General features: G+C 38.6%; 1 protein-coding gene across 1 annotated transcript in view; it reads left to right on the top strand.

Moving 5' to 3' along the window:
* The window catches only part of LOC136826554 (alpha-2-macroglobulin-like), a 440,224-nt gene that overhangs the window by 108,737 nt on the left and 306,623 nt on the right, over nucleotides 1-24,864 (top strand). The window contains 2 exon segments of the mRNA XM_067083736.1: nucleotides 1,550-1,771; nucleotides 12,730-12,873. Coding sequence (XP_066939837.1) covers nucleotides 1,550-1,771; nucleotides 12,730-12,873 — 366 coding nt within the window.

Here is a 24,864-nt window from a genome sequence, read left to right as displayed (position 1 = left end):
TTTCAGTATTAAACTGATGGGATTCCGAGTGGCCAGAGAGTTGGTCGTAAAGGGATCTTTTACATTGGAACCTCCTGTCACACTGACCAGTATCAAGAAAGTACTTATCAGTTTTTGTTCCTTCTTTCCCAGAATCAGCAGCCTGAAAAATGGATCCCTTGGTTTGTTCTAAAAGTTTATGTCTTTCTTCCATTGAGTGTCTGGAGACCTACACTAAACATGATAAAGACATTTGAAAACCTCAGAGTTTTTCATCTCAGAATAATGGCTCTAACAGGAGTCCTATTTGGACTTCTTTTTGCCTCCTAACAGACCATCCTAGGAAAGTGCAGTGGCCCAGTCTCATTTAACATTTTGCTTATTCTGTCACAATCGCAAGACAATCCACCTCAATCCCATCTAGGGTTCTTTTTCAAATTTTTCTCTAAAGACTGGTTCCTGAGAGTTTTCAAGAAATTAGGCCCTTCCGTAGTAGTTTAGATAGGGAGAGGATATTGTAGCAAGCTTTCTTTCCCATATATGACCTTTTCTTTGTTCACTGCAGCCTCATAAATTTTCCCCTTTCAAATGCCTCTTTAAGGGACCTTGCTATCAAAATGGAATTAAGGCGGATTGCTATCAGAGTGGAATATTGGCATCCACCTTCCAAGCTGCTAAATCTGGGAAGTATAAAAGGTTATTTTAACTGTAAATATTATCATTCATCTTGTAGCTTAGTGAGCACTGCTGGGTAATCCTACAAAAGATACAGTGATGATGTAGAATGATGCTGGGAGGAATAGTAATGTATCTAGGCTCAACCTGGAAAAACTGGAATTTTAATCTACCAAGAAATGGGGAATAGCTTGGTTACCAGTTATTGTGTTATTAGATACAGAGGGTGCAGTATAAAGTCTGAAGTTGGTAAACTAAAATGGACTTCCTAGATTCCAATTAATCGAAGGAAATGCCCAGCTAACTTTCCATCCAAAAGCCTTTTGATATCAATATGAGAAGTGATCACGAAAACCTAGCTTTAAAGAATGTATAGAAGCAGAGGAATAAGAATTATTCATGTGGTCTCTTTATGATATGTGTATATGTAACATAAAATAACAAAAGAATATTGCACTAGTAAGCAAAATGTTGCATTCAAAAACTTCATCACAGTAGCTTAGCTACTTCTACACCAGATCATGAGTTTGCAAATTTCCTCATCAGAATGGAAATGTCTACATTTTGACAGCATACCTTTACTGCCACTAAGGTGCTGACAGGTCTGGATTCACAAATGATTAGGTGGCGGTGGCGTTGTTCGTGGAGTTTTGTATGAGGACTGCACTGATACAGATAGACTGTCGTAGACAGTAATGGGTTTGAGATAAAACAGATACCCCATATGAGTTGCAGAGTTTTTGCACTGTATTTATTGATAAAATTGATTAAACAGTCATAAATATTGTAGTGGAAATTTCACAATTTTTTATACAGCTATAGTATATTTTGAAAGGTATCTTTTTCAGTGAACAACTTTCATCTGTTAATATAAATTTTGTTTTCAATGTTACAGATCTCAGGATGTGAAGACATCCGTATATCATCTGAAGATGTCAAGCTGAATGGACCTGAATATTCTGTTTACAGCTTATCAGCTACAGCTGTTGTCATTGAAGATGGCACAGGGGAGGAGTTTGTTGACAATTCAAAGATTGAAATTCAACGAACTGCGTTGAAGTTCAAGTCCGTTGGCAAGGAGATTTTCATAAAGCCAAATTTGCCATTTACAGGAAAGGTACTAGGTTATTGTATGTTCTTTGGAAACTTATTTAATGTTACAGTATTAACTGTATAAATTACAAAAAACCATTATTTTACAAGATGTTCATTATGCTTAAGGCTGAGAAATCAGAATTCAATTGAGATTTAGTGAAAGTGTCGGCACACTTATCAGGGTCACTTACAGAGAGTGTACTGTGTCACTCACCAAAATAACTGTTTTGTTTGATGTTGAGACAAAGATATTTTTGGTAGCTCCAGTTGCAGCTAGTATGAATTTTCCCTCTGGTTTTCTTTATATTGTACTGAATTTATCTTTACAGTACAGTGTTGTGGCTTCTTTATTTTCATCCAGTTTTTAAACGTTCGTTAATGCATTTTTAGCTGTGTACTTATGGTTGTATGAGCACTTGTGCTTTCATCCTACAAAGAGAGAAACAAACACATTTGTTTAGCATTTGGTTATTTTTTAGTGCAATTTTTTGTAAACTCATATTTTTTGTTTAGTAATAAGATGCTTATAAAACAGGTTTCGACGTAAAAAAATGTTTTTTTGGTAGCCTCTGTGTGTCTTCAAAGGAGTTACCTGTCCTGGTCCCCCTTAGGGCTCCATAACACAGACCAGCCAATTACAAAGAATTCTCTTATAGTTGGTCTAGGCCAGAATAGTGCTTGTTGGCACAGTGATGGAATATAAATGACTCATGACAGGAGAGCGCTGTCTCCTGTCCTACAATGACTGCTTCGGCTCTCAGATGTGGCAACAATGTATGTCGATCATCTTCATTATAAGCCATGTCTGTGCAAGATAAGTGTTCACCCCAGTGCCACGCCTTTCATCAGGTAAAGTGGATGGGTTTGAGGACTCACAGCAGCTACCAAAAATGGGTTTTTTCTACATCAAAACCTGTTTTCAGGTAGCGTAGCCACTGTTCGCCCTCAAAGGAGCTCACAAAAGAAATTGACAGGTGACGAAATGGCCTAGCTCCTAATAAATAAATCCCAACAACCCAGATTAATTTTTGGTCTGAGGTATAGTCACAGGTTACTAACCAATTTCTTTATTCCGGATACCCATCTGGTGACTTACCTAATCATGTCAGGTCTGGCTGCAGGAGTATTATGCCTTCCCCAGCATATCTCAGCATGACCACCACTCTCATTTATGCAGTAAATGTGCCTCGCTGTAGAACTTCTCAGTTTCATAGGCCATTTATTCCTCACACTGTTGGACTGTGGAACAGTCTCCCTGAGGATGTCATGGAATTGTAACTTCAAAAGTTCAAGCAAAGTTGCAATGTATTACTACCCTAGTCCTATTCACCTTGCATTTTAATACATTTTTATCCATTAATTTATTAATTTATTTTTTCTTTTTTAATAAGTGAGATCCCTTCTTTCTGTATTTTCCTTTACGTACCTCCTCTTACTTCTTCCTGGAAGCTTGAATTTCAAGTCAGTGGTCCCTGTGGGCTTCTTCCATATGAACAGGATTCATCTTTTGTCCGCTCCATTGTGAAACATGTAGTGTCAGGAACATAGGTTTGTACACTTTCATACTGACCGTGCAAACTACAGCAGCAGTGGGCTGACATGTAGAGCTCACCATCACGCTCGTAATACTGTAATATAATGATAATACAGTAACAGAGTTTCAGGAACTTTTTATTCAGGGTAAAGTCACAGGTTATCAACCATTTTCTTTATTCCAGATACATATTAGGCCTGACAATAAAGAACAGGAGACACTTGAATCTATAAATCTATTATCCCTGGTGGTTCTACAGTGAGTTCTAGAGTGACTTGCCTAATTATATTGGGTCTGGCTGCAGGATTATTACTTCTTCACAGGTTCAGGAGTACTGCCTCTAACAACCACTCTGTACACTCGAAGACTTTCTCGAAGGAAGCATTTCAGAGGAAAGTTAAGGATGTACTCACCTTTTGGATGTCATGCAACTTAGGAAAGGAGTAAGGGTCTGCCTTTTTAGTGAGGGCCACTAAAATAATTCTCGGCCCATGTAGAGAGAGTGGTTTGTTTGTGGTAAGGGGTAGGGAAAATATGACCATCTGGGATGTTTGCCGTGACATCTAGGTAAAGCTTAAGTGCTTGAACTGGGCATAGTATTTATATGAAATACCGAGTTTCTTTAAAAAGGTCCTCATTCTTGGCTAGGAATGATAGACCAGGAGACAACAGTGAATGTGTATGAGTGGTGAAATGTCCTTGTCTAAGAGAGCCCATTACAGTAGTCCAAGCTCCTGATGCCAAAGTAGTTAAGAAGAAGGCCTTTTGCAGCATATTAGTTTAGTTGTATTATGCCCATGAATTGAGGTGATGACAGTAGTCTAAGAACCTTATTCAGGGACCAGGTAATGGGAAACCTTGCAGGAGCTGACCTTTGCAGTGTAAAAGACTGGAGAACAGAATAAACAGTTATATTAGAATCAATTCCAAAACCATAAGGTATGGGATCTGCTAATGCTGTCTTGTATACCATGACTGTGGAAATAGAAAGGTGCTTGACCTCAAAAGATAAATTGTAAAACTGTTTCAACAGATTTCAGCTGGGCTCTCAGTGTGGAGGTAATTTAACCACATTTTCCATACAAACTGGTATGTTTGATAGATGAAGTCTGTAGTTTTTGCACTAGGTAGCTAGCAATGTTAGGCAAATAATCTTCACAGTAGTCCCTCCTGCCTGGGATAGAACAACGGATGGCAATGGAATCTATTCTCTAGCCTGTTGAAGAAAGAAGGCACCAATAACTGTTTGGCTGATTCAGGGCTACTAGGTGAGTGGTTCCGTTGAAAGCTAGTAGATCGTTCAAAGCTCTCAGAATCTTGGACCATGGAGGAAAAAGGTATATTGTCCTTCATTTGTTTTAGTAGGAATGCATCTCTTGCTCTTGCCCGAATGTACAGGTTCAGAGACACATACACTGAAAGTTGATGGTTCTTGCTGTGGCAAACTGTTGCACTTCTGGATTGTGGAAGCACAGTAGCAATGACTGACTTGAGAGGAGCTTTACATGAGCCTAAGCTCTTGATATAAGACATTGCAGCCACATTGTCTAGGACGAACAAAATGTGAGTCTCTTTTGGAGGTTTCAATTTTCTGAGATGGAAAGACAACCAAGAGCCCCAGGAACAGTTGACCATCTTCCCCTAATTGACAATCCTTCCCATGGCCCCCCAACCTGCCAAGGAGGCATCTGTTTGTATTATCGCTTGTACAGACAGTGGTGTCATGTTGGCCTGTTTGCCAGAGACCCCTTCCAGGTCCATGGACAGAGTATCTTTCAATCTCAGATGAAGGCCATCACAAAGCCTTTTCCTGCCATGTTTAGAACCAGGCTCTGTTTAAATACTACAGCCACAATTGCAGGATTAGATCTATCACAGACCCAAACTGCAATAGGCCCAGACTTCTTCCAATTGTCACATGGAAAAGCTGGGTTGTGCAAGGAATTTACTAAGTCCTTCCGTATTTTGGTTTGAGACAGCTGGCTGCAAAGAGTAGCCCAGCAAAGTCCCTGCCTCAGAAAAAGTCTGCTGGATGTAAGGTGGGATTTGTTCCTATTAAGAAACCTTTAGACTGGAGTCTGTCGACTACCACTCTCAGGTTTCGTCAGCACTCTTCTCTGGTAACTCCCCAGATTAGCCAGTCATCTAGGTAGGCCACCAGTAAAAACCCTTCATTTCTGAGCTTCTATGAAATAAGTAAAGTTTGTATAAAAATTTATGCAAACAATATGTTTCTTTAAATTTGACAGGTCAAGGATTACCCTTTGTTTGAGGAATGCCTCTTGGGGACAATGAAGAGTGGTGGCAAATAAAGCCGTCTTTCTCTATGGTCCCCTTTTAAAAGGGGTTCTGGTTTTTAGAAAAAAATTACTGCAGAGGAGGGGGAGGGTGAGACCATCTCTACCCTGACTAATTGAAAATTAAACTGTCCCCCGACAAAGAGGAGGACTTCCATGCATGTTATGCTGTAGAAGACAACCCCAACCATGCAAGTCCTATGGGGCTCTACCTCTTCCCTTCCGTGCAATATGCAGTCCAGAAGTTGATTTTTCTTTTCCTTGGTAGGAGTGTCTTGTGCACTTTGAAAGGAGTGCTGATGCTATTGTTGTCCTTCTGTTGTTGGAGGGGTCCTTTAGTAGTGACTGGAGGCTTGTAGGGCTCTGATTCACACCAAGCTTTCCAAGGTTAAGAAAGGAAACTCGGTGGTATTGTTTCCCAGATTCCTCTTTTTTAAGGACAGTATATATTGTGCAGCTCTGTTGTCTGGTTCATTCAATGAGTTGTGCGACAAAAGACTCTTCTAAAAGGGTCCCAAGAGATAGGGGAAGAATGCAGTAGGGAGGTTACATTGGGGAGCATAATATTGGGGCCCACCAATTCTTCCTTTCAAGTCTTAATGGGACACTCCAGAAAGTCGTAGAGTGCTCCCCAATAGGGGTCCCAAATTGCTGGGTAGCCATGTCCAATGGGAGCTTCTTCCTCTAACAAGGGAGGACAAATGTTGCTCCTTGCTTTGTAGCACTATCGGATATACTGGGATGTTGGAGACAAAGGCTTTATTTCTACCATAAACTCTTATTTCCCAGTCATCGCAAAATTGTGAAATTCCATTTTCACATGACTGATTGTTTCAAAAGTGAAGAGACAGAAGGCTGATGCCTCCCAGAGAGGTTATTGGTTCTGTAAAATTGTTTTTGTACTATATTTGCCATTAAACTGGAGAAAGGTTGCTTCTGTGACTTTCATTGATTTGGTTGATTCTATTTGGCCTTCACTGCTATATTATTAGGCAGGATAACCATTTCCTTCAATGATTTCTGAATTCCTTTTTAAGGAGGGACCAAGCACCTTTCCGTATTTGGAAAGGGTGCTCTGTCCTGAAATTCTATATGCTCAACCTCAAACAGTTTCATTAATGAGGTATTTTCTATCTGATGAAAGGATGCACATTGAGGTGTCTCACCAAGGATTATCAGCATCATTCTAAGGGCAGATATTGGTGCCCATACTACATTCTGATTTGAGGTTTTATTGTCCGACCTAGTCTTGTTATTGCTGCCCGTTGGAACTCTGGGAGTGAGTAGTCTGTCTCTTATTACCCATTCTGATTTCAATGGGGATCTAGACAACTGATTCAACTTCTTTTTGGGCTTAGGTTTTTTAGTACTCTGTTCCCATGACCTAAGATTTTTAGTGAGAAACCTATCTCTGCCTCGGCAGACTGTACAGCCTCTCAATCCTCTAGTTTAAAGGATGTGAAATTTTTACATATTACACAGGATTCCAGGACAGACCTGAATTCCTCTTGGGAATCATGGATAGTATCTCTATGCTGATGCTCAGTAACGAGTGAGACCTCAAAGGAATTACTCTCATGGGGTCATCCTTGATACTGTTGATGAATTCCTCCCAGAATTCTTAAAGTACTGCAAGCAAAATTTTGCCATCAGGGAAGCCTGCTTGAACTGATGAGCCAAGGCAGTTGTATCATCACTGCCTGGCAGTATAGAAAGTACAGTAAACTGAATTTTCTATTAGGGAAGACTGCATGAACTGATGAGGCAAGGCAGTCATATCATCACTGCCTGGCAGTATAGAAAGTACAGCAAGCAGAATTTTGCTATTAGGGAAAATTCTAGCAGGGAAGCTTGCATGAACTGATTGAGCCAAGGCAGCCATATCATCACTTCCTGGCACTATAGAAAGTATAACAAGCAGAATTTTCATATCAGGGAAGCCCGCATGAACTAATTGAGCTAAGGGAGTCGTATCATCACTGTTTGACAGAATAGAAGTCCAGGATAAATCGCTACCCCTAGAAGACACTTCAGATGGGGTTGGTTGGACTCTATCAGAGTCCCCTCAATACAAGATTGCTGCTTGGGAAAGGCAAGATTCTCATTTGAAGTATCTCTCTCATGTAAAGCAGAAGACTGTTCCCTAGATTTTCTGAATTCAGAAGGGAAATTTCAGTGGCTATATCCACTTCATGTCAGGTACCATTGACATCTCTCGTAAGGAAAGACACTTTGCCTCCATCGGAGGAGTTGAAGTGGGAGTTCCCAGAATCCACTGCTTTTGGAGGAGAGGTATGGAAACACTGCCATAGTTCTACCAGAACGATGTATAGTAGTCCCCTTCTTCCGTACTCCTGTTGAACTCTATAACTCATCTAGAACTCTTAGAGACAACTTAAAAATGAGTTCTTTTATCTTTTAAACTTGCTGCCAAAAACATGCGGCATATTTCACACACCTCCAGCCACCAACCAGATATTCCTTTATTCCTTCAGGGGCTGGCTTATGGCAGGTAATTATGAGCCATTTCCACAGGAAAAAAACAGAATGATCACTTTACTTTGGTGCAGGTAATGTAATAGTGTAATAGTAGCCCGGGAGTGATAAAAGGAAAACGTGTTTAATAAAAACTAGGTAGTGTTAGATATCTATATTACTGTATAGGCCACAAACGATTCAAATTAACCCAGGCCTACATGGCCACAAATACATGTCCATAGTATGATGTAAGGAAACATGATCAATGGGTCATATCCATAAAATATCAGTAATGTATTCAAATATTAATTCACAATAACTAAAAAAAACATGGGCTTGAGGATTGACTCACAATTGTTTCTTAATTCAATTAAAACAGAATAAGTGGATATACATACCGTATATTTCTACACACTTCATAATCTTTGATTACCCAGTCTATTCCCAAGCACTAGGTAAAGGTTATGTAGCCTATAAACTACATTAGTTGGTACATAGTTAAAATCAATAATTTTGGAATTATTGTACCAATAATATTTAAAATCAGTGTCTCTTAAGATTTTAAGTTTGTTTTGCAAAAAAAACTTTTGTATCCCCTTAAGAAAAAGACAAAGGTCGCAACAATTTTCTCAACACCCGTAACATTCCTACCGCTTAGTAATACCCTTTGGCAGTAGATCCGCATGAATGTGTTTCCTTTAACACTTGAAAAGAACCCCAATATTAAGGATAACTGGGGAACTGTCGATATCACAAAAGCGATTTAGCTTGATTATAAAATACTACAAAGGAACTACATGTATTGGCCTTTAGTAAACACCGAGACTAATTATAATAGAATTCTTTGTAATTGGTTGGTCTGTCTTATGGAGCCCTGCGGCGACCATGAGAGTGTACATTAACTCCCTTGAGGACGAACAGCAGCTATTGCATATAATCATAACTAAGAAATACTAGATGAAAAACACGTATATACAAGCACAGCAGTCAAATAAAATTATGTTTAAATACAGCAAATACACCTATGCTATGTCTGCTGAGATAATGTAGCAAAGTTAATGGTCCACTGCTAACTTACTGCTCTCTCTCTCTCTCTCTCTCTCTCTCTCTCTCTCTCTCTCTCTCTCTCTCTCTCTCTCTCTCTCTGAGTTGGAGGAATAACTGATTTTTTCAACTTTTGAATTCACAGCAAGATGTTACAAGGAAAAAAATTACAGTGACAGGCAGTTGGTTTTTTTATGCTATGACTTATAGACTCTGGATTCCATGTAGGCTAAGCTAGGGTGGCTGAATTGCTAGTGAGTTAGTACAATGCAAATATCATGTATAATACAAAGTCTATTTTGTTATTAAATAATGTTTTACTAAATAATGGTAAAATTATGAAATTTCTCATATAGTATAGTGTAGTGACAGAAAGAACAGTGAGCTCTGTTGATGAATAGGTAGTTGCGTAGGCTATAGGATATGGGTAATAATTTTTTCTTAATAGATTTATAATTAAACTATTTTATATGCCATAATAAGGCTTAAATATTATTCTGTAATTAGAGCATGAAAATTATAACTAAAGTGTGCGATAGTCAAGGTTGATTCTAGTTTTAACCAGTTTTTAAGGTCCATTTCTTGGTCAGGAATTTTTTGCTAGTCTGGCTCCCAGTTGGTTCCGTTGATCCTGAACCATTAGACTTGTACTGTATTTTAAGATATTACAGTTCTGTAAAGCGTAAATTGTTTTATCACAAACTCATTACTCTAATGACAGCCTATTTGGGCACTATGCTTAAATCTTAACGTACTAGATGCTTTGAATAAGGTGAATATGTTGTGAAGCAGAACTCAATTTTGTTAATATCTGTGGTAAATTATGAACTTTTTTTTTTTTTTTTGCAAAAGCAAGTTTAATTATTAATTCTTTTTAGTTCATCATTAACTACTTATTTATTTATTCATGGATAAAGATTGTTGAAATATTCACCAACAAATTTATTTATTCATGGATAAAGATTGTTGAAATATTCACCAACAAATATTTTTGACTTGTGATGACACCCCCGCAGACACCCAGGCCCAGGGTGCTTGCCCCTGATCCTTCTTTCATTGGGCTTAGTTGACAACCTAACTTCTTGGAAAGATTAGCACAAACTGCAAAATCAACAGAGTCTCATTAGATGAGGAAGACATCTATAATTTTATTTATTAGGACGGGAAGGGATAGATGTAGCAGGGATTTTACATTAAGACTGCATAACCACTTACCGTGACTAAAACGTAATCGGTAGAATCACATGAATGAGGTAGTTTACACATGAATTACTGGGGAAAAAGGTCACCACTGGAAACTCTGATTAATTACAAAATTATACTCTATTGCACACAGTTATAGCATGGCAAATGAGGATAAAGCACTCATCAGTTATTAATAAAGTAAAACTGGGGTAAGATTTACAGCAAATGTAAGTTTTACTGGGTTTCCAGAATAAAGAGTGAATTATATACAATTAGTGAGCAATCAGAGAGCCACTGACTCGGGAATTACACAATGAGATTCAACTAGAAATCAGCTACAGGAGGTTATAGCTTGAAATGTTGAATCTGTTGCCTTCCTTGGGCAGATTTTTCACTAGACAAGAGGGTGGTGTAGGAGACGAGGTTATCGAGATAACACGTATCTGGAAATAGAAATAATTCCCTAGCAATAATGGCACATGGGAGGAATAAATAAATTAATTCACTATGAACAAGGGACAATTATCACAGGGAATTGACGGGGAGAGAAAAGATGACGAAATGAAATGAGATATTAAGTGGAAGGAACAGAGAACTGGTATACTCGAGCGTCTTTAAACGTACCGTGGGGTTGCCTGGCAAAATGCACTTTTGCAATTATGGCTGGATGAGCTGAATGGCTTCCTTTGAACCTCACTTGTGGTTTTGGCCGATTGTGGCCAGAGTAGGGTTCCAGTTCAAAGGGATAGTGCCATGAAGAACAGGGGCACAATTGGGCATATGGCACGACCAGATGCTGGACAGCGAGTCTGCTCTCACAGATAAGGGACACAGGACTGAGAGCGAATGCAGGTCTTGGCCTGCTTTTATAACTGTCGATTCTGCCTCAGGACAGACACCAATTTTTGCCGCGTTTTCGCGTCGGCTGATCATCTGGAAGAACATTCTAGAAGCAATACCAGAGCTCACGAAAGTTGGAGACAGGAGTAATAAGGGATTAAAATCAGGGGCACCCAGTTTCCGGCGCTAAGTACTCCCTCGGGCCCAATCTAATTATTACTTGTACCTTTCCTGACTCGCACATATCAAAAATTACCTTTCACTCTGACCCCTATCGGGTCTGGTCACCCCCTCCTCAGTGTGTGTGAATTTGGCTCCCAATTTAAGTACGCAGAGAGACGATAGTAGTGTAAATCTCTTACAACACATTATAGCACTCTTTTCATTCACAAAGATGCCATTGGTTGATGTTATTGCAGATTTGAACTTATTTTGTGATGTTTTAATCAACCCCAGATAATTTAGGGATGAAGATAAGCATGAACCTCAAATTGATATAATTGAATACCTTGCAAAACTTGTAATGTCTACCTTGTAGAACTAGTTACCCTATGTCATCATGTCATGTCCTATCACCTGTGACCATATATACAGTAATAGTAAAGAAAGAAGCACTGTTGTCACTAGAATTTGCACACTGAACTTCTATCAGGATGTTAAGGAAGATTCCTAGTTTCTCACATACGTCTCATACTAGTTTAGACAATGATTCATTGCACAGAAACAGCATTCTAGTGTATGTTTACTTGGATGTTTAGTGCTATTATTAAGTACAGTACTTTTTTGTACCTCATGAATATTAGATGTATATGGATCAATATGCCAAGAGTCTTCTAGGGGACTTTGATGTTTATATGCTCACATATTGAAATTGTGCTTATTTTTGCATAAGTTATCTTAATGTGACATTTATTATTTATGAGGATAACATGATATTTGACAAGTAATTCAGTCTTAATCAACTACCTACCGTACATTGTAACACTGCAGTATTGTTTTGGAGTCTTCACTCAATATGTGACAGACAAGATGGGAGGCTAAGTTACCTCCTAATGTCATTATGCTTTTCAGTATATGTAGATTTGTAATTTTCAGTTCTGTAATAGTATCAGTTGATTGTATGTACTGTACAAACTTCTCAATGATTTCTATGTTATGTTATACAGTCCATAATTTGACACTAACGGTCCTGCCTGTTTATGAATCAGCAGTATTCATTGAAATTTTAGAATAATTTGTTCTTTCTTTGAACACATACTTCAAGCAACTTGCACTTCTTGCTTACCTTCCAATTTGCTAATCAAAGCAGTTGCTCTTGGCATTCCTTCATATGTTGTGATTAAAGGCATTATGCAGCTATGGTCAGCTTAGTTTGAGATATTAAAATTGTTTTAAAAGTTCCTTATTTGTCAAGTTTTATGAATACATTGTAATTTTCCTTTTTACTTAAATCTTTCAGGTTGCTTTTGTGCTTACTAATTTGGCTTATTGCAATTTTTTATATAAAGTTGAATAGCTCTTAGTATTATTTTTTCTTGATTGTAAATTTTTTGTCAAAAATAAATTGGGAACATTACTAAGTTTTTTTTGTTTTTGGTTCAGGTTAAAGCTGAATGGCCAGATGGTTCTCCTGCTTCACAAGAATTAATGGAAGTATGTGCTGGCTCTGTCTGCAAAAACATATCAACAACCTCGGATGGAGTCCTAAAATTCCTGGTTCCACCTCACAGCAGTGAGAGTATTTATGTAAGCATGTAATTTCATTTTTCAAAATATCAAGTACAGCAATTTGCTTATATGAACTTAGTAATACATATTGAGTTTTTTTTATAAGATCTTGCCTTTATCCATTCAGCAAACTTGCACAAAATAATGAAAACCTCAAAATTCTATGCTCTTGCTTTGCATATCAGTTTTTTAAATTATTTGCTTTTCCATATGATCTCCATGTGTGTGCAAGACTACTGTATATAGTGGGACCTTTGTACCAGCCCGGATACAGTTCTGAAGAGTTCATTGAGCAAAAAATGCGGATTCTCATGAAATATAACTTGGAACCCCATACATTACTGTCACAAAAATTACTGTTGTGCTCATTAGTACACTTTGATATTGCTCACCAATATACTGGAATGTAACTGTATAAACAGTTCTGTATAGAAAATACTGTTATTTGGCAAATTTCGATAAGACTGCCAGCATTGATTACATGCTAAAAGTGGCTGTTTCGCACTTTGTGAAATACGTAAACGTTATATTGTTATTCTGCAAATAGTTCCTTACTTGATATTAAAACTTATGTAGATACAGCAGTAAAACTCAAGTAGATTTACTGGGAAGATTACTGTAAAATTTTCCTTCCTTTTGAAGCACCATTTTCTTTTTGTGGGGCATATTTTCACAATATGAGAGAGCAGGAAAAGATCAGAGAAAGATTTACTGTACACAAACTGCTAGAATGTGATTGGCTGTAAGACTAGCCTCCCTGGGTCAGCTGGACGATGTGATGCATGGATGGCACTCATGGCATAATTTTTTTGAATTTTATTTGATTAGTTACTTATTATTTTATATTTTAGAGTATGGTTTGTCAAATCTGTTCAGAAATGACATTTTTATAATAAAATAAAGTTTTATATATGATTACCCACTAATTACATAGCTATTAGTTTCACTCGTTTGGCTTGTAAAATTTTGAAATTCGAGGGCCGCGCTAGTTTGTTTTGTAGTAGGTGACTTGCCCCTCCCACTTTTGGGGGAAAGAGAGGAACAACTTAGCAAAGAGCTCAGTTTGTTTATGCCCTTATGTCCATGCAGGGGGAGGAGGGAGGACTCCGATCATGGAATTATTGGGTAAGTATATATATAAAACTTTATTATAAAAATGTCATTTCTATATAAGTAACTTACCTGGTAATTACATAGCTGATTCCCACATTGACAGGAGGTGGGAAGCGTGGACATATGTACCCCAAAACATTAATAAAGGTAATGAATTTGAGAATAAAAAAATTTGCCAACATTCAATCAATGTTTGTTGTTTCCTTACCTGATAGGAGAGCTGCTGGAGGTAGATACTGCCTTTGGTTGGCGCTCATCTTATCGTGTAGAGGCGAGGCAGTATAGCCTGGGGTGCCCACTACTTTAGTGGGTATGTTGCAGTGATGGACCAATTGCGATGGCTAGCAAAGAATATAAGTTGCTCCTGCCCAAGGCACAGTACCATACAACCAGAACAAATATACAGTCACCAAAACCACTAAACGTTATTAAAAAGACACCAATACCCAACTGTTAAAATAGGACTAGAGGGTATTCCAACTACACAGTACTCTTAGGCTTCCCTAGGACTCAACACCTTATGCAGGGCGAAGAGATGATAGGAAGGAATATTGCCTCCTACGTTCCCTCCCCCAACACCATGGCAGCCACGTAAAACAGGCCCGTGGTACTGGACTCATCATAAACTGTTTGTATATCACGTAAGTAAATGTGAAGCAAACACCGACTTACACTTTCAAGTCGATTGCGAGATAGAAGCGAGGGATAAATTCTGTATGAACACTAATGAAGTAGCGACTGCCCTTATCTCATAAGCTTGCACTTTACATGAGGGAAAAGCTCTTCTCCAACCAGTGAGTGTGCTTCACATATAAGATCTCTAAGAAAGAATGCCAGGGCAATCTTAGACAGAGGGCACGAGGGATTTTTCACTGAACACCAAAGACTGCTTGAAGTCCCACGAATTGCCTTTGTTCTGTGAAGGCAATGCTTAAGAGCCCTCACAGGACAGAGTCCTCTCCTCTTCAGCTGGACCCAGTATATTGGACAAGCTCTTAATTTTAAAAGAATGGGGGCCATGGTTTCGAGAGTCTCGTTCTTTGCCAAGAATCCCAGGTAAAAGGAGCACACTGCATTACCTTAGGAAAAGCCAACTCTTCTATCCAAGGCATGTATCTCACTGGTCCTTTTTTGCTGTAGCTAAAGCGACCAGGAAAAGTCTTTCTAGTAAGGTCTCTAAGAGAGATAGACTGCGTGGACTCAAAACGGGGACTGGATAACCATCAAAGAACTATGTCTAAGTTCCAGGAAACTAAGGTTGTTTCCTTTCGTTTGACTGAATTGAAGGACTTGACGAGGTCCAACAAATCATGGTTGGAGGACAAATCCGTCCTTCTGTGCCAAAAGACGGAGCTTAACATGGCTCGGTATCCCTTAATAGTGGAAGGAGAGACTTCTAGTAGTTCTTAAATATAGCAGAAAATCTGCTATTTCCGCTTTAGAGGTCTTAGTAGAGGAAACCTTATATCTTCTACACCATGTCCTGAAGATCGTCCACTTTGCCTGATAGACCTTTTCTGAAGATTGCCTTCTACACTGGGCAATCGAGTCTGAAGCAGCTTTTGAAAAGCCCTTCTTTCTGAGCAATCTCCTGACAGTTTGTAACCTGTCAGGGCCAGAATATACAGGTTTTGATGAAACTGTCTGAAGTGTGGTTGTCTGAGTAGCTGTTGCTTTTGAGGCAAGTCTTGGGAAGTCTGAGAGAAGTTTGAGCAGATTTGGAGACCACTCTTCCACTGGCCAAAATCGGGCTATCAAAATCATTGATACATTTTAGTGCGACCGAAATTTGTTTAATGCCTGTCTCACCTTACTGTTTGACCAGTCCTGCAACATGGCATCCATCACCCATGCCAGAGGGCTACGAACAATCAGTTGTAGAACCCTGGAGAATAAATGTCCTCTACCATCTCTATGGCTTCTTCCTTGACGAGAGATGCTACTTCTTGTGAGAGGGCTGCAAACCCCTTTGAGCCTGACGAGCAAGCTGTCAGTGCGACAGGCATGTTGACTAAAGAAGGCTTCTGCATGAAGGGCATGGTGTAGTCCTCCCTCAGGACAGAGACTATCCAGGGTTCTGCTCCCTTCTTCTCCCAGTGCTCCCAAAAAAGGAGACTTGCTCTTACTTGAGTACGGAGGACTTTGTCCTCACTTCTTGGAGGAAGATCTAGAGGGGGACTTTTTAATGGCGCATTGTGTAAAACGTACGTTAGACCTTGGTCTAGTGTATGGTCTGGGTCTGCCACTCCGAAAGGGATGCATCTGCAGCAGTGTCGTGGATCTGGAAGCAAAAGTGGGCATTTCCTTAGGGCACCTCGATGATTGTGAAAGAAGATCTTGGGTACTTTTCTTCTGAAGATCAGAAGCTATGCCTAGGACAGTAGCTTGGGGAAAAAGATGCAGCCGATCCAAGGGAGAGAAAAGGAGCGCTGATCTCTGTGAAGGAGTCACTCCCTTAGATGTAAATGAACACCATAGTTCTCTTTTCTTTAAAATACCCATAGTATAAAGGCCAGTTATCCTGGGCACTATCTCTGATTCCTCTGTCAATACAGGAAAGAATTCCTAGCCAGTCATTAGAGGAATCTTGTGGCAATACTGTACATTCTCTAATCTTTCAAGCCAGAGCACCTACAGCCCAGTCTAGAAAACTCATCACTTCAAATACCTTAAAACATTCTTTAACTCATGAGCTAGCTCCAAAGTGAAAGCATATCTCTGGGCCTAATCTATCAAACCAGAGAAGTTCCCCTGGGAGGAGGCAGAAACTCCCAGGGAAGGAGCTTCTCCTGTGGCATAAATGCAGTAACTCTCACGAAAGTCTGGAGGGAGGGAAAATAAAAGTACCTCTACCTTGGTGTCTCTTCTCTGCTAACATTCTCCTACTTCGCTCAGCGCCTTCTTTCCTGAAGAAGAGAGTACCAGTTTAGGTAACTTCGAGTAACCAGACGTCTGAGACTCCATTAAAAAAGCCAAGGCAGGAGAGGAAGGCGTTGCTAGAGAAAAGAAGCCAAGAAAGGTCGCCAGCAGGACTCTAAAAATGGGGGCATATGCTGATGCGTGGATGCCAAGGGCACTCTGAAACCACTGGGAGGTCAGTACCTACAGAGAGTGTGGACACCTTAAGGTGTTCAGGCATCAGGGAACATTCAGAACACTTGGGAGTTCAGCTACTGTTGGGCGCACATCTTCTACTAGGAGCTCGGGTGCTACTTCATGTACGGGAGTCGCTGGGTGCTTGGGCATTACCCGGTGCTTTGAAGCTACTGGGCATTCAACTTCCGAAGGAAGCTCCAACACTGCTGGGCGCTCAGGTGCTTGACAACGTTCCTTAGAAGAGGTTCTTCTAGAAGATGAAGAGCACTTACAGGAAGCTGGGCATTTTGGTGGCGAAAGCATATCCTCTTCCGAGAGGTTACTCAAGGGGAAAACGCTCTGGGTTGTCCCAGTGACTACATGAGGGGAGCTCGGGATCTTTACTCTTCTTAGAAGGCACTGGAGAAGAGTTCGACACGTCCACTGCGAGCCTTTTCAAAGGGTGTGACTTGTCCATGAAGCACCACTGATGCCTGGGACTTAACTCCTCTGAACCAGACAGCATACAATGAACATCCACTGAGACCCCTTTCCAACGGCTTTTGGTTGCAGCCTGGTATGCGTCAACAGGCTGAACTGAGGGGGCGACTGCTTGTGGGCTGACCCCACCGACCTCCATTAGGCTACCAGTTTGACTTCTCTCAGGTTTTTGGGAGTATGCCAGGGACCTTGGCCTAGGAGAATCAGCAGGGCGAAGAGCCACCTCCTCCACCAACACTTCACTAGCACTGGGCACTACAAGGTGCTCCGAATCACCTTTCTCATCCATAAGCACTTTCACTGAAGAAGCTAACTGTGCAATAGACTCCACTATTAACTCAAATCTCTTGTTGATTTTTGACTCAAGGCTGGCCATGGGGTTGGGTTCGGAAACTTGAGAGCCAGGTAAAGGAGAGGTTTGAATAGTTGGAAGAGTTGAAATTAGGTTTATTGAAATTAAAGGAACATTAGAATCTGACTTTGCAGCAGATGATTCCTGACTAGCTAATAACTTACTATTTTCCCTAGTAGTCGCTTTCCTTTTCTTGTCCCTAGTGAGTTTCTTTAAGGGAGAATCTAAAGTCTTTCACTTTTTAATGTCCCAATCAGCACACACTGAACATCTCAAATCAACAGAGCATGTCTGTCCCCTTCATTCTATACACATCGTGTGTGAGTCATATGATTCTTTAGTCAGATGTGTATTGCAGCTTTTGCTGCAATACTGTACCCAAAGCTAGAACCACTAGAGTCAGACATTGTGAAAAATCCAAAATACAAGTCCAAATTGGGAAAAAAGTCGTAATCTGATCATAACTCTTGCAATTTTTTTTATCCACCTGTTGAGGGCAAATGCATTGTCACTCCCTCTTCAGTGCTATGATATTAATGCATATACTGTAGTACATTTTCTTATGATTAATATTCTTGCATATGTATTTTTTTATTTAATGGGGGCCACTTTTTGTGGCCCCTGCATCAGCTTCAACATTTGCACCATGGTCCATTGTAAATATTTCACTGGATAAAAACTTTGGGGCTCCTTTTCCTTTGAGACCCAAATCACATGCTTATTTTGCTTAATGGTTAATCCAGAACTGGTGGTTGGGTTGCCTCTACATGGAGAGAGTGATTGAAATTATGATCACAATAACTGTTGTAATCTTTCATGCACAGCGTACACTAGTGCTGAAGTTTTAAGCACTCACTTTCTGTTCTTTTTACTGCAAGGACCGGTTCCTGGAAGGGCTCCTGTTACCTGGTTATTGAATAAGGTCCTCTGGACTGCTGTCATCTCTGCAATGCACTCTCAGTGTAAACATAACAAACATGCTTCAAAAGGCAGTCTTCTTGACCACCTTGGCATCAGGAACCCAGATTGATAAAACCTAGATGGGGACAGTGCTGCTTCACCTGCATGCCTAGCCATCAGTTTCTTTTGTCCCCAGGCCTATCATTGCTGGCCAAGATATAGGACCCATTGAAAAAAAATCCCCTGTTTGTCTTATTACGGATAAGTTATTGTTGGTCCAGTTAATCCAGGTTTACCTTGATGTTTTAGCCAATGCCCCAAATAGTTCTCTTTCCTTGCACCCTACCACTAACAAGTTGCTCTCACAACAAGAGCCAAGAATGATCTAAATGTCCATAATTAAATGGCACTTTTTTGGAGATAAATTGTGGCCCACCAAACTGAATCTAGGTTTTACTGATACATCTCTGAATTCAAATGATAAATACAGCCATACCCCGAACTTACGTGAGGTTAGGTTCCAGAACCCCTCGTGCAAGGTGAATTTTCGCGTAAGTTTGGCACAGTCTCTAAAAATGCTAATAAATGCTTATTTCTAAAGTTTAAACACTAAACGTGACCCTAATCATGTTCCCAAATTATTAACCTAACTTTTAAATGAAATTAAAGTTACTGTAATTTCATTTAAAAGTGAGCTTAATACCCTACCCTTAAAATAAGAAATAAATGGTTGACATAAAAATAGAGAGTTGGAAGAGAATTTCTATCTCTTTCCCCTTCCGACCAATCTATTTTTAGAAGTCTTTTCAACCTCTTTTTAATAACTTCTTTATTCTACATCTCTTTATCTTTGTTCTGAAATGCTTTTTCATGAACAAACGGTGTTTTTTATTTTGACTAATACAACTCTTAGTTACTATGTCTTTGTGTTTTAGAATGTAATTGCCACACTAGCACATTTACACTTCGTAGACAGTACAGATAAAATTAGATCAGTTTAAACTGTCTACTGTACAGGTAAAGACATACAGAGAAATAAGTTGTAAAAATGTGTGAGCGCTAACCATGAACGAGAGAGAGAGAGAGAGAGAGAGAGAGAGAGAGAGAGAGAGAGAGAGAGAGAGAGAGAGAGAGAGAGAGAGAGAGACTTAAGAGAGTGAAATTATTTATCAATTATTATGCAGAGAGAGAGAGAGAGAGAGAGAGAGAGAGAGAGAGAGAGAGAGAGAGAGAGAGAGAGAGAGATATTTTCCTTACTTGAAATATCAAGTTAAATTATATATGAATTGCTATGGAGACAGAGAGAATAACATGAAAGAGAGAGAGAGAGAGAGAGAGAGAGAGAGAGAGAGAGAGAGAGAAAGTTATTCTTACATTAGATATCAAAAGATGGAAACTCAGCATTAAACTAACTTTTAAATGAAATGAAAGTTACTGTAATTTCATTTAAAAGTTAGCTAAATACATTACCCTTAAAAAAAGAAATAAATGGTTGATGTAAGAATGTAGGAGAGTGTGAAGATTAGTATACTATTTCTCTCTCTCCCCATTCCAACGATCTATTTTTAGAAGTCTTCTCGACCTCATTTTTAAAAACTTCTTTATTCTGCCTCTTTCTCTTTGTTCTGAAATGCTCTATGTGTCTACGTTTTAGAATGACGCATTTACGGTTTGTAGACGGTACAGGTAAAATTAGATCAATTTAAAATGATCTACTGTACAGTTAAAGACATACAGAGAAACAGTAATGCGTAGATTGCGCTAACTAGGAAAGAGAGAGAGAGAGAGAGAGAGAGAGAGAGAGAGAGAGAGAGACCCTACAGACCTTACAGTTCGTTCGGGTTGCCCCAGGTCCCTCAGTGTGAGGCACCTCTGATGTCTACCAGAGAATTGCTAATGCCTCTTCCGGTACATTTTGCATCTTCCAATCTTGGATGGTCTGGGATGCATCTTAGATATTTGCCGAGCTTATTCTTAAACACATCTACGCTCACTCCTGATATGTTCCTCAGATGAGCTGGTAGCGCATTGAATAGATGCTGCATTATCGATCTTGGTGCGTGGTGGATTAATGTCCTGTGAGCTTTCCTTAGTTTTCCTGGTATAGTTTTGGGCACTATTAATCTACCTCTGCTTCCTCTTTCTGATATTTTTAGCTCCATGATGTTTTCAGTAATTCCTTCTATCTGTTTCCATGCCTGGATTATCATGTAACGTTCTCTTCTCATTTTGAGACTATATAAATTTAAGAATTGTAGTTTTCCCAGTAGTCAGGGTCCTTAACTTCTTCTATTCTAGCTGTAAAGGACCTTTGTACAGTCTGTTATTTGTGCAATATCCTTTTGGTAGTGTGGGTACCATATTATATTGCAATATTCAAGTGGACTACGTACATACGTTTTATAAAGTATAATTGTGTGTTCGGCTTTTCTTGTTTTGAAGTGCCGGAACAACATTCCCATTTTTGCTTTGCATTTTTCCAATATTATTGCTGTTTGATCATTGCATAACATATCCCTATTCAACATCTCACCAAGGTCTTTCACTGCTTCCTTATTTGTGATTGTCTCGTTATTAGGTCCTTTATATGCATATAGCATTCCTTCTTTATCACCATAGTTTATTGATTAAAATTTATCAGAGTTAAATACCATCCTATTTACCTCTGCCCATTTATATATTTTGTTTAGGTCTCTTTGTAGCCAGTTCCCATCTTCATCACAAGTAATTTCTCTACTTATTCTTGTGTCATCGGCGAAACTTCTCACTACCGAGTCCTGCAATCATAGTCACAAACAGCAATGCAGCTAACACCGTACCTTGTGGCACACTGGATATTACCTTAGCTTCATCCAATTTCTCGTCATTTGCAATCACTATGTGTTTTCTGTTTTGCAAAAATTCTTTTATCCATCTTCCTACTTTGTACACAATGTTATGTTTTCTCATTTTTTTCGCTAATATATTATGGTCTACCTTGTCAAAAGCTTTTGCAAAGTCTAGGTAAACCACATCTGTAACTATTTCGTTTATCATATTTTTATATATGCTTTCATGGTGGACTAACAGTTGGGTTTGTGTACTTTTTCCGGGTACAAAACCATGTTGTCCTATATTAAAAAAACAATTTTTCATTAAATGTTTCATTATATTTTTCTTCATTACCCTTTCATACCCTTTCATAATATGAGATGTCAGACTCACAGGCCTATAATTACTTGCCTCTAGTCTTGATCCACCTTTGAAAATAGAGGTAATATATGCTAATTTATGCTGCTCATAAATCTTGCCAGTATCTACACTTTGTGTGAGTAATATTGCAAGCGGCTTTGCGACTGAATGAACCGCTTTCTTTAACAAAATGGCAGGGATGCCGTCTGGTCCTGCTGCTGATCCATTTTTAATTTCATTAATAGCCTGCACAATATCAGCTTCATTAATATCTATGTCTGATAAATATTCACTATTTTCATCTCTTATTTCTGTATCATTATCTTTATCATCAACTCTAGGTATAAATTCACTCTTATATCTTTCTGCTAATATGTTACATATTTCCTTTTTTTTCATTCATTAATCGCCCTTCAATTCTTAGAGGGCCTATTTCTACTCTTCTTTTATTCATCTTTTTTGCATATGAGTAAAAAATTTTGGGGTTTTGCTTGATATTTTGTAGAGTCTTTTCTTCTAAATCCCGTTTTTCATTTCCTTTTGACTGTATAATCTTTTGTTCTGCATTTTCTATCTTACTTTTTAGTTCCATCACTTTGCATGCATTCTTTTCTTTTGCAAGATCTTTTTTCCACTTTCTTATTTTCTGGAACAGGATCCTTCTGTCTCTTGGTATGCATGACTGATGTTTACTTTTCTTCTTTGGTATATATTTATCCACTATTTTCTCTAATATTTTATATAATAATATATCCATATTTACCTGTATATTATCACTTACAAATATGTTTTCCCAGTCTTTGTTTAATTTTTCATTTATTTCTGACCATCTTATATTCTTACTATAGAAATTGTATTTTCCATATCCTTCCCACTTTCTTGTTGGCAGATGATTTATTTGCTGGATGTTATGTTCTAGTACAGTGGTTCTCAACCGGGGGAGCACGCCCCCCTAGGGGGGCGTCAGCAATTCCTAGTTGAGGCACGAAGCCTAGGGAAAATTTAAAAATTCTAGAAATATATTTGTTATTTTCTTAACAAGAGTGGAGAACTAATAAACAGAAATTTATAAAAAAAATGAAAAAGTATCGCCTTTTAACGTTAGTTTCCTATAGTTTACCACATTAGTTAGACTCGCTAAGCTTACCATTATTTTGTAATTATTTACCTCCCTCCCTGTCCCTCGAAGCTCCTTCTCCTCTTTTTTTTTTTTATTTTCCTCCTACAATAATCTGGGAGGGAATTTTACTCACAGATGCAAGGGGGGCGTGGAGGGAAGGACCAGCTCTTAGAGGGGGTGTGGTAATAAAAAGGTTGAGAACCACTGTTCTAGTAGCATATCTAATAGTTTTTCACATTGCCTCTTATCTTCTGCGCTGCTATTACTCTCTTTTTTATATGTATAAATACAACCACAATCTCCTATTCGTTCTTTCCAATCTACGAAAGGAAAGTTAAAGTCTCCGGATATGAGTATATTCCATTCTTTGTGATTTCTACATATATCATCTAATTTGTCTATTATTATATCAAACTCTTTAGTATTAGGGGGTATGTATATTACGATGTTCACTAATTTTTCATTTTCAAATTCTACCGCTATTAATTCACATTCTGTGTTACTATATTTCTCAAAGATTTTTCCTTGATTTACATCTCTCCCATATATTGCGGCTCCCCCTTGATTCCTATTTCTTCTATCTGATCTATAAGTTTGGAACCCCTTTATCTGATCATCATTACCAGTCTCTTGGGAGAGAGAGAGAGAGAGAGAGAGAGAGAGAGAGAGAGAGAGAGAGATAACAGTTGTCCTTACTTATGAGAGTGAAATTTTTTATGAATTATTATGGACACATACACACACACACACAGAGAGAGAGAGAGAGAGAGAGAGAGAGAGAGAATTATGTACGAAACCTTTGACCCACCAATCAGCAACACTCCCCCTTCTTGTCATGTTAAATCGACATGTCTGTCAGCTTTGCCTTCAAGCTTCTTACAAAAAATGTGGGGAAAGATATTTGTTTAAAATATGTATCACATATAAATTTTGTAATTACAGTTTTTTGTTATTATTATTATATTATTATTTAATCTTAATCTTATTAATATTTGAAAATTAGTACTCATTATTAGGTAAAAATTTTATTTATCATATAAAACAAATAAACATATACATGTACCATAAAATTCTCTCATCTCAGTAAGAGAGAGAGAGAGAGAGAGAGAGAGAGAGAGAGAGAGAGAGAGAGAGAGAAATTATTACTTTTATTATTTAAATGTTATTTAATTTATGCATGAAAGATTGAAAACTCACAAATTACACAAAAAAAATTAAATGTAAACACTTTTGCAGGGTTTCTCAATATTTGCAAATGTTCGCATGTCTGTGAAAGACTCGTGTATGACAATTAGTTAGGTTCCAATGAAAAGTTCGCGTGTCTGTGAATTCGTGCAACTCGAGTTGCACAAGTTTGGGGTATTGCTGTAAATCGGTATTTTAAACTGAATGATAATTATAAAATACCAGTAAGGATAGGCTGCACAGTGCTTTATGAGGAATTACAATGCAATATAAGCTGTATGAGTTGGCCCCAGGGTACCCTATTTTGTAGGTTATATGCCAGTCTTGGTTACTAAGTGGATTTTGTTACTGAAAGGGGCAGACCCCTGAGCTGTCCATTAAGTTCAGATGACACTACAGTATTGGTCAGTCTTATGCAGTCCAAATGGGACCATAAAGGTAAATCCTTTGGGGACTCACAGAGGCTACCAAAAAAGTTTTTCAATTGTCAAAAGTTTTATATCAGGTAACTTTATTGTTCATGTTTTGTTTTGTGATTTTCTTAGGTACAGTACAGAATATGCATGTTTTCAGAATTAATGTTTTATTTTGT

This window comes from Macrobrachium rosenbergii, chromosome 41, assembly GCF_040412425.1.
Source record: "Macrobrachium rosenbergii isolate ZJJX-2024 chromosome 41, ASM4041242v1, whole genome shotgun sequence".
Lineage (NCBI taxonomy): Eukaryota > Metazoa > Arthropoda > Malacostraca > Decapoda > Palaemonidae > Macrobrachium > Macrobrachium rosenbergii.
The sequence above is the reverse complement of the archived record's forward strand: the minus strand, read 5'-3'. Positions and strand labels throughout refer to the sequence as shown.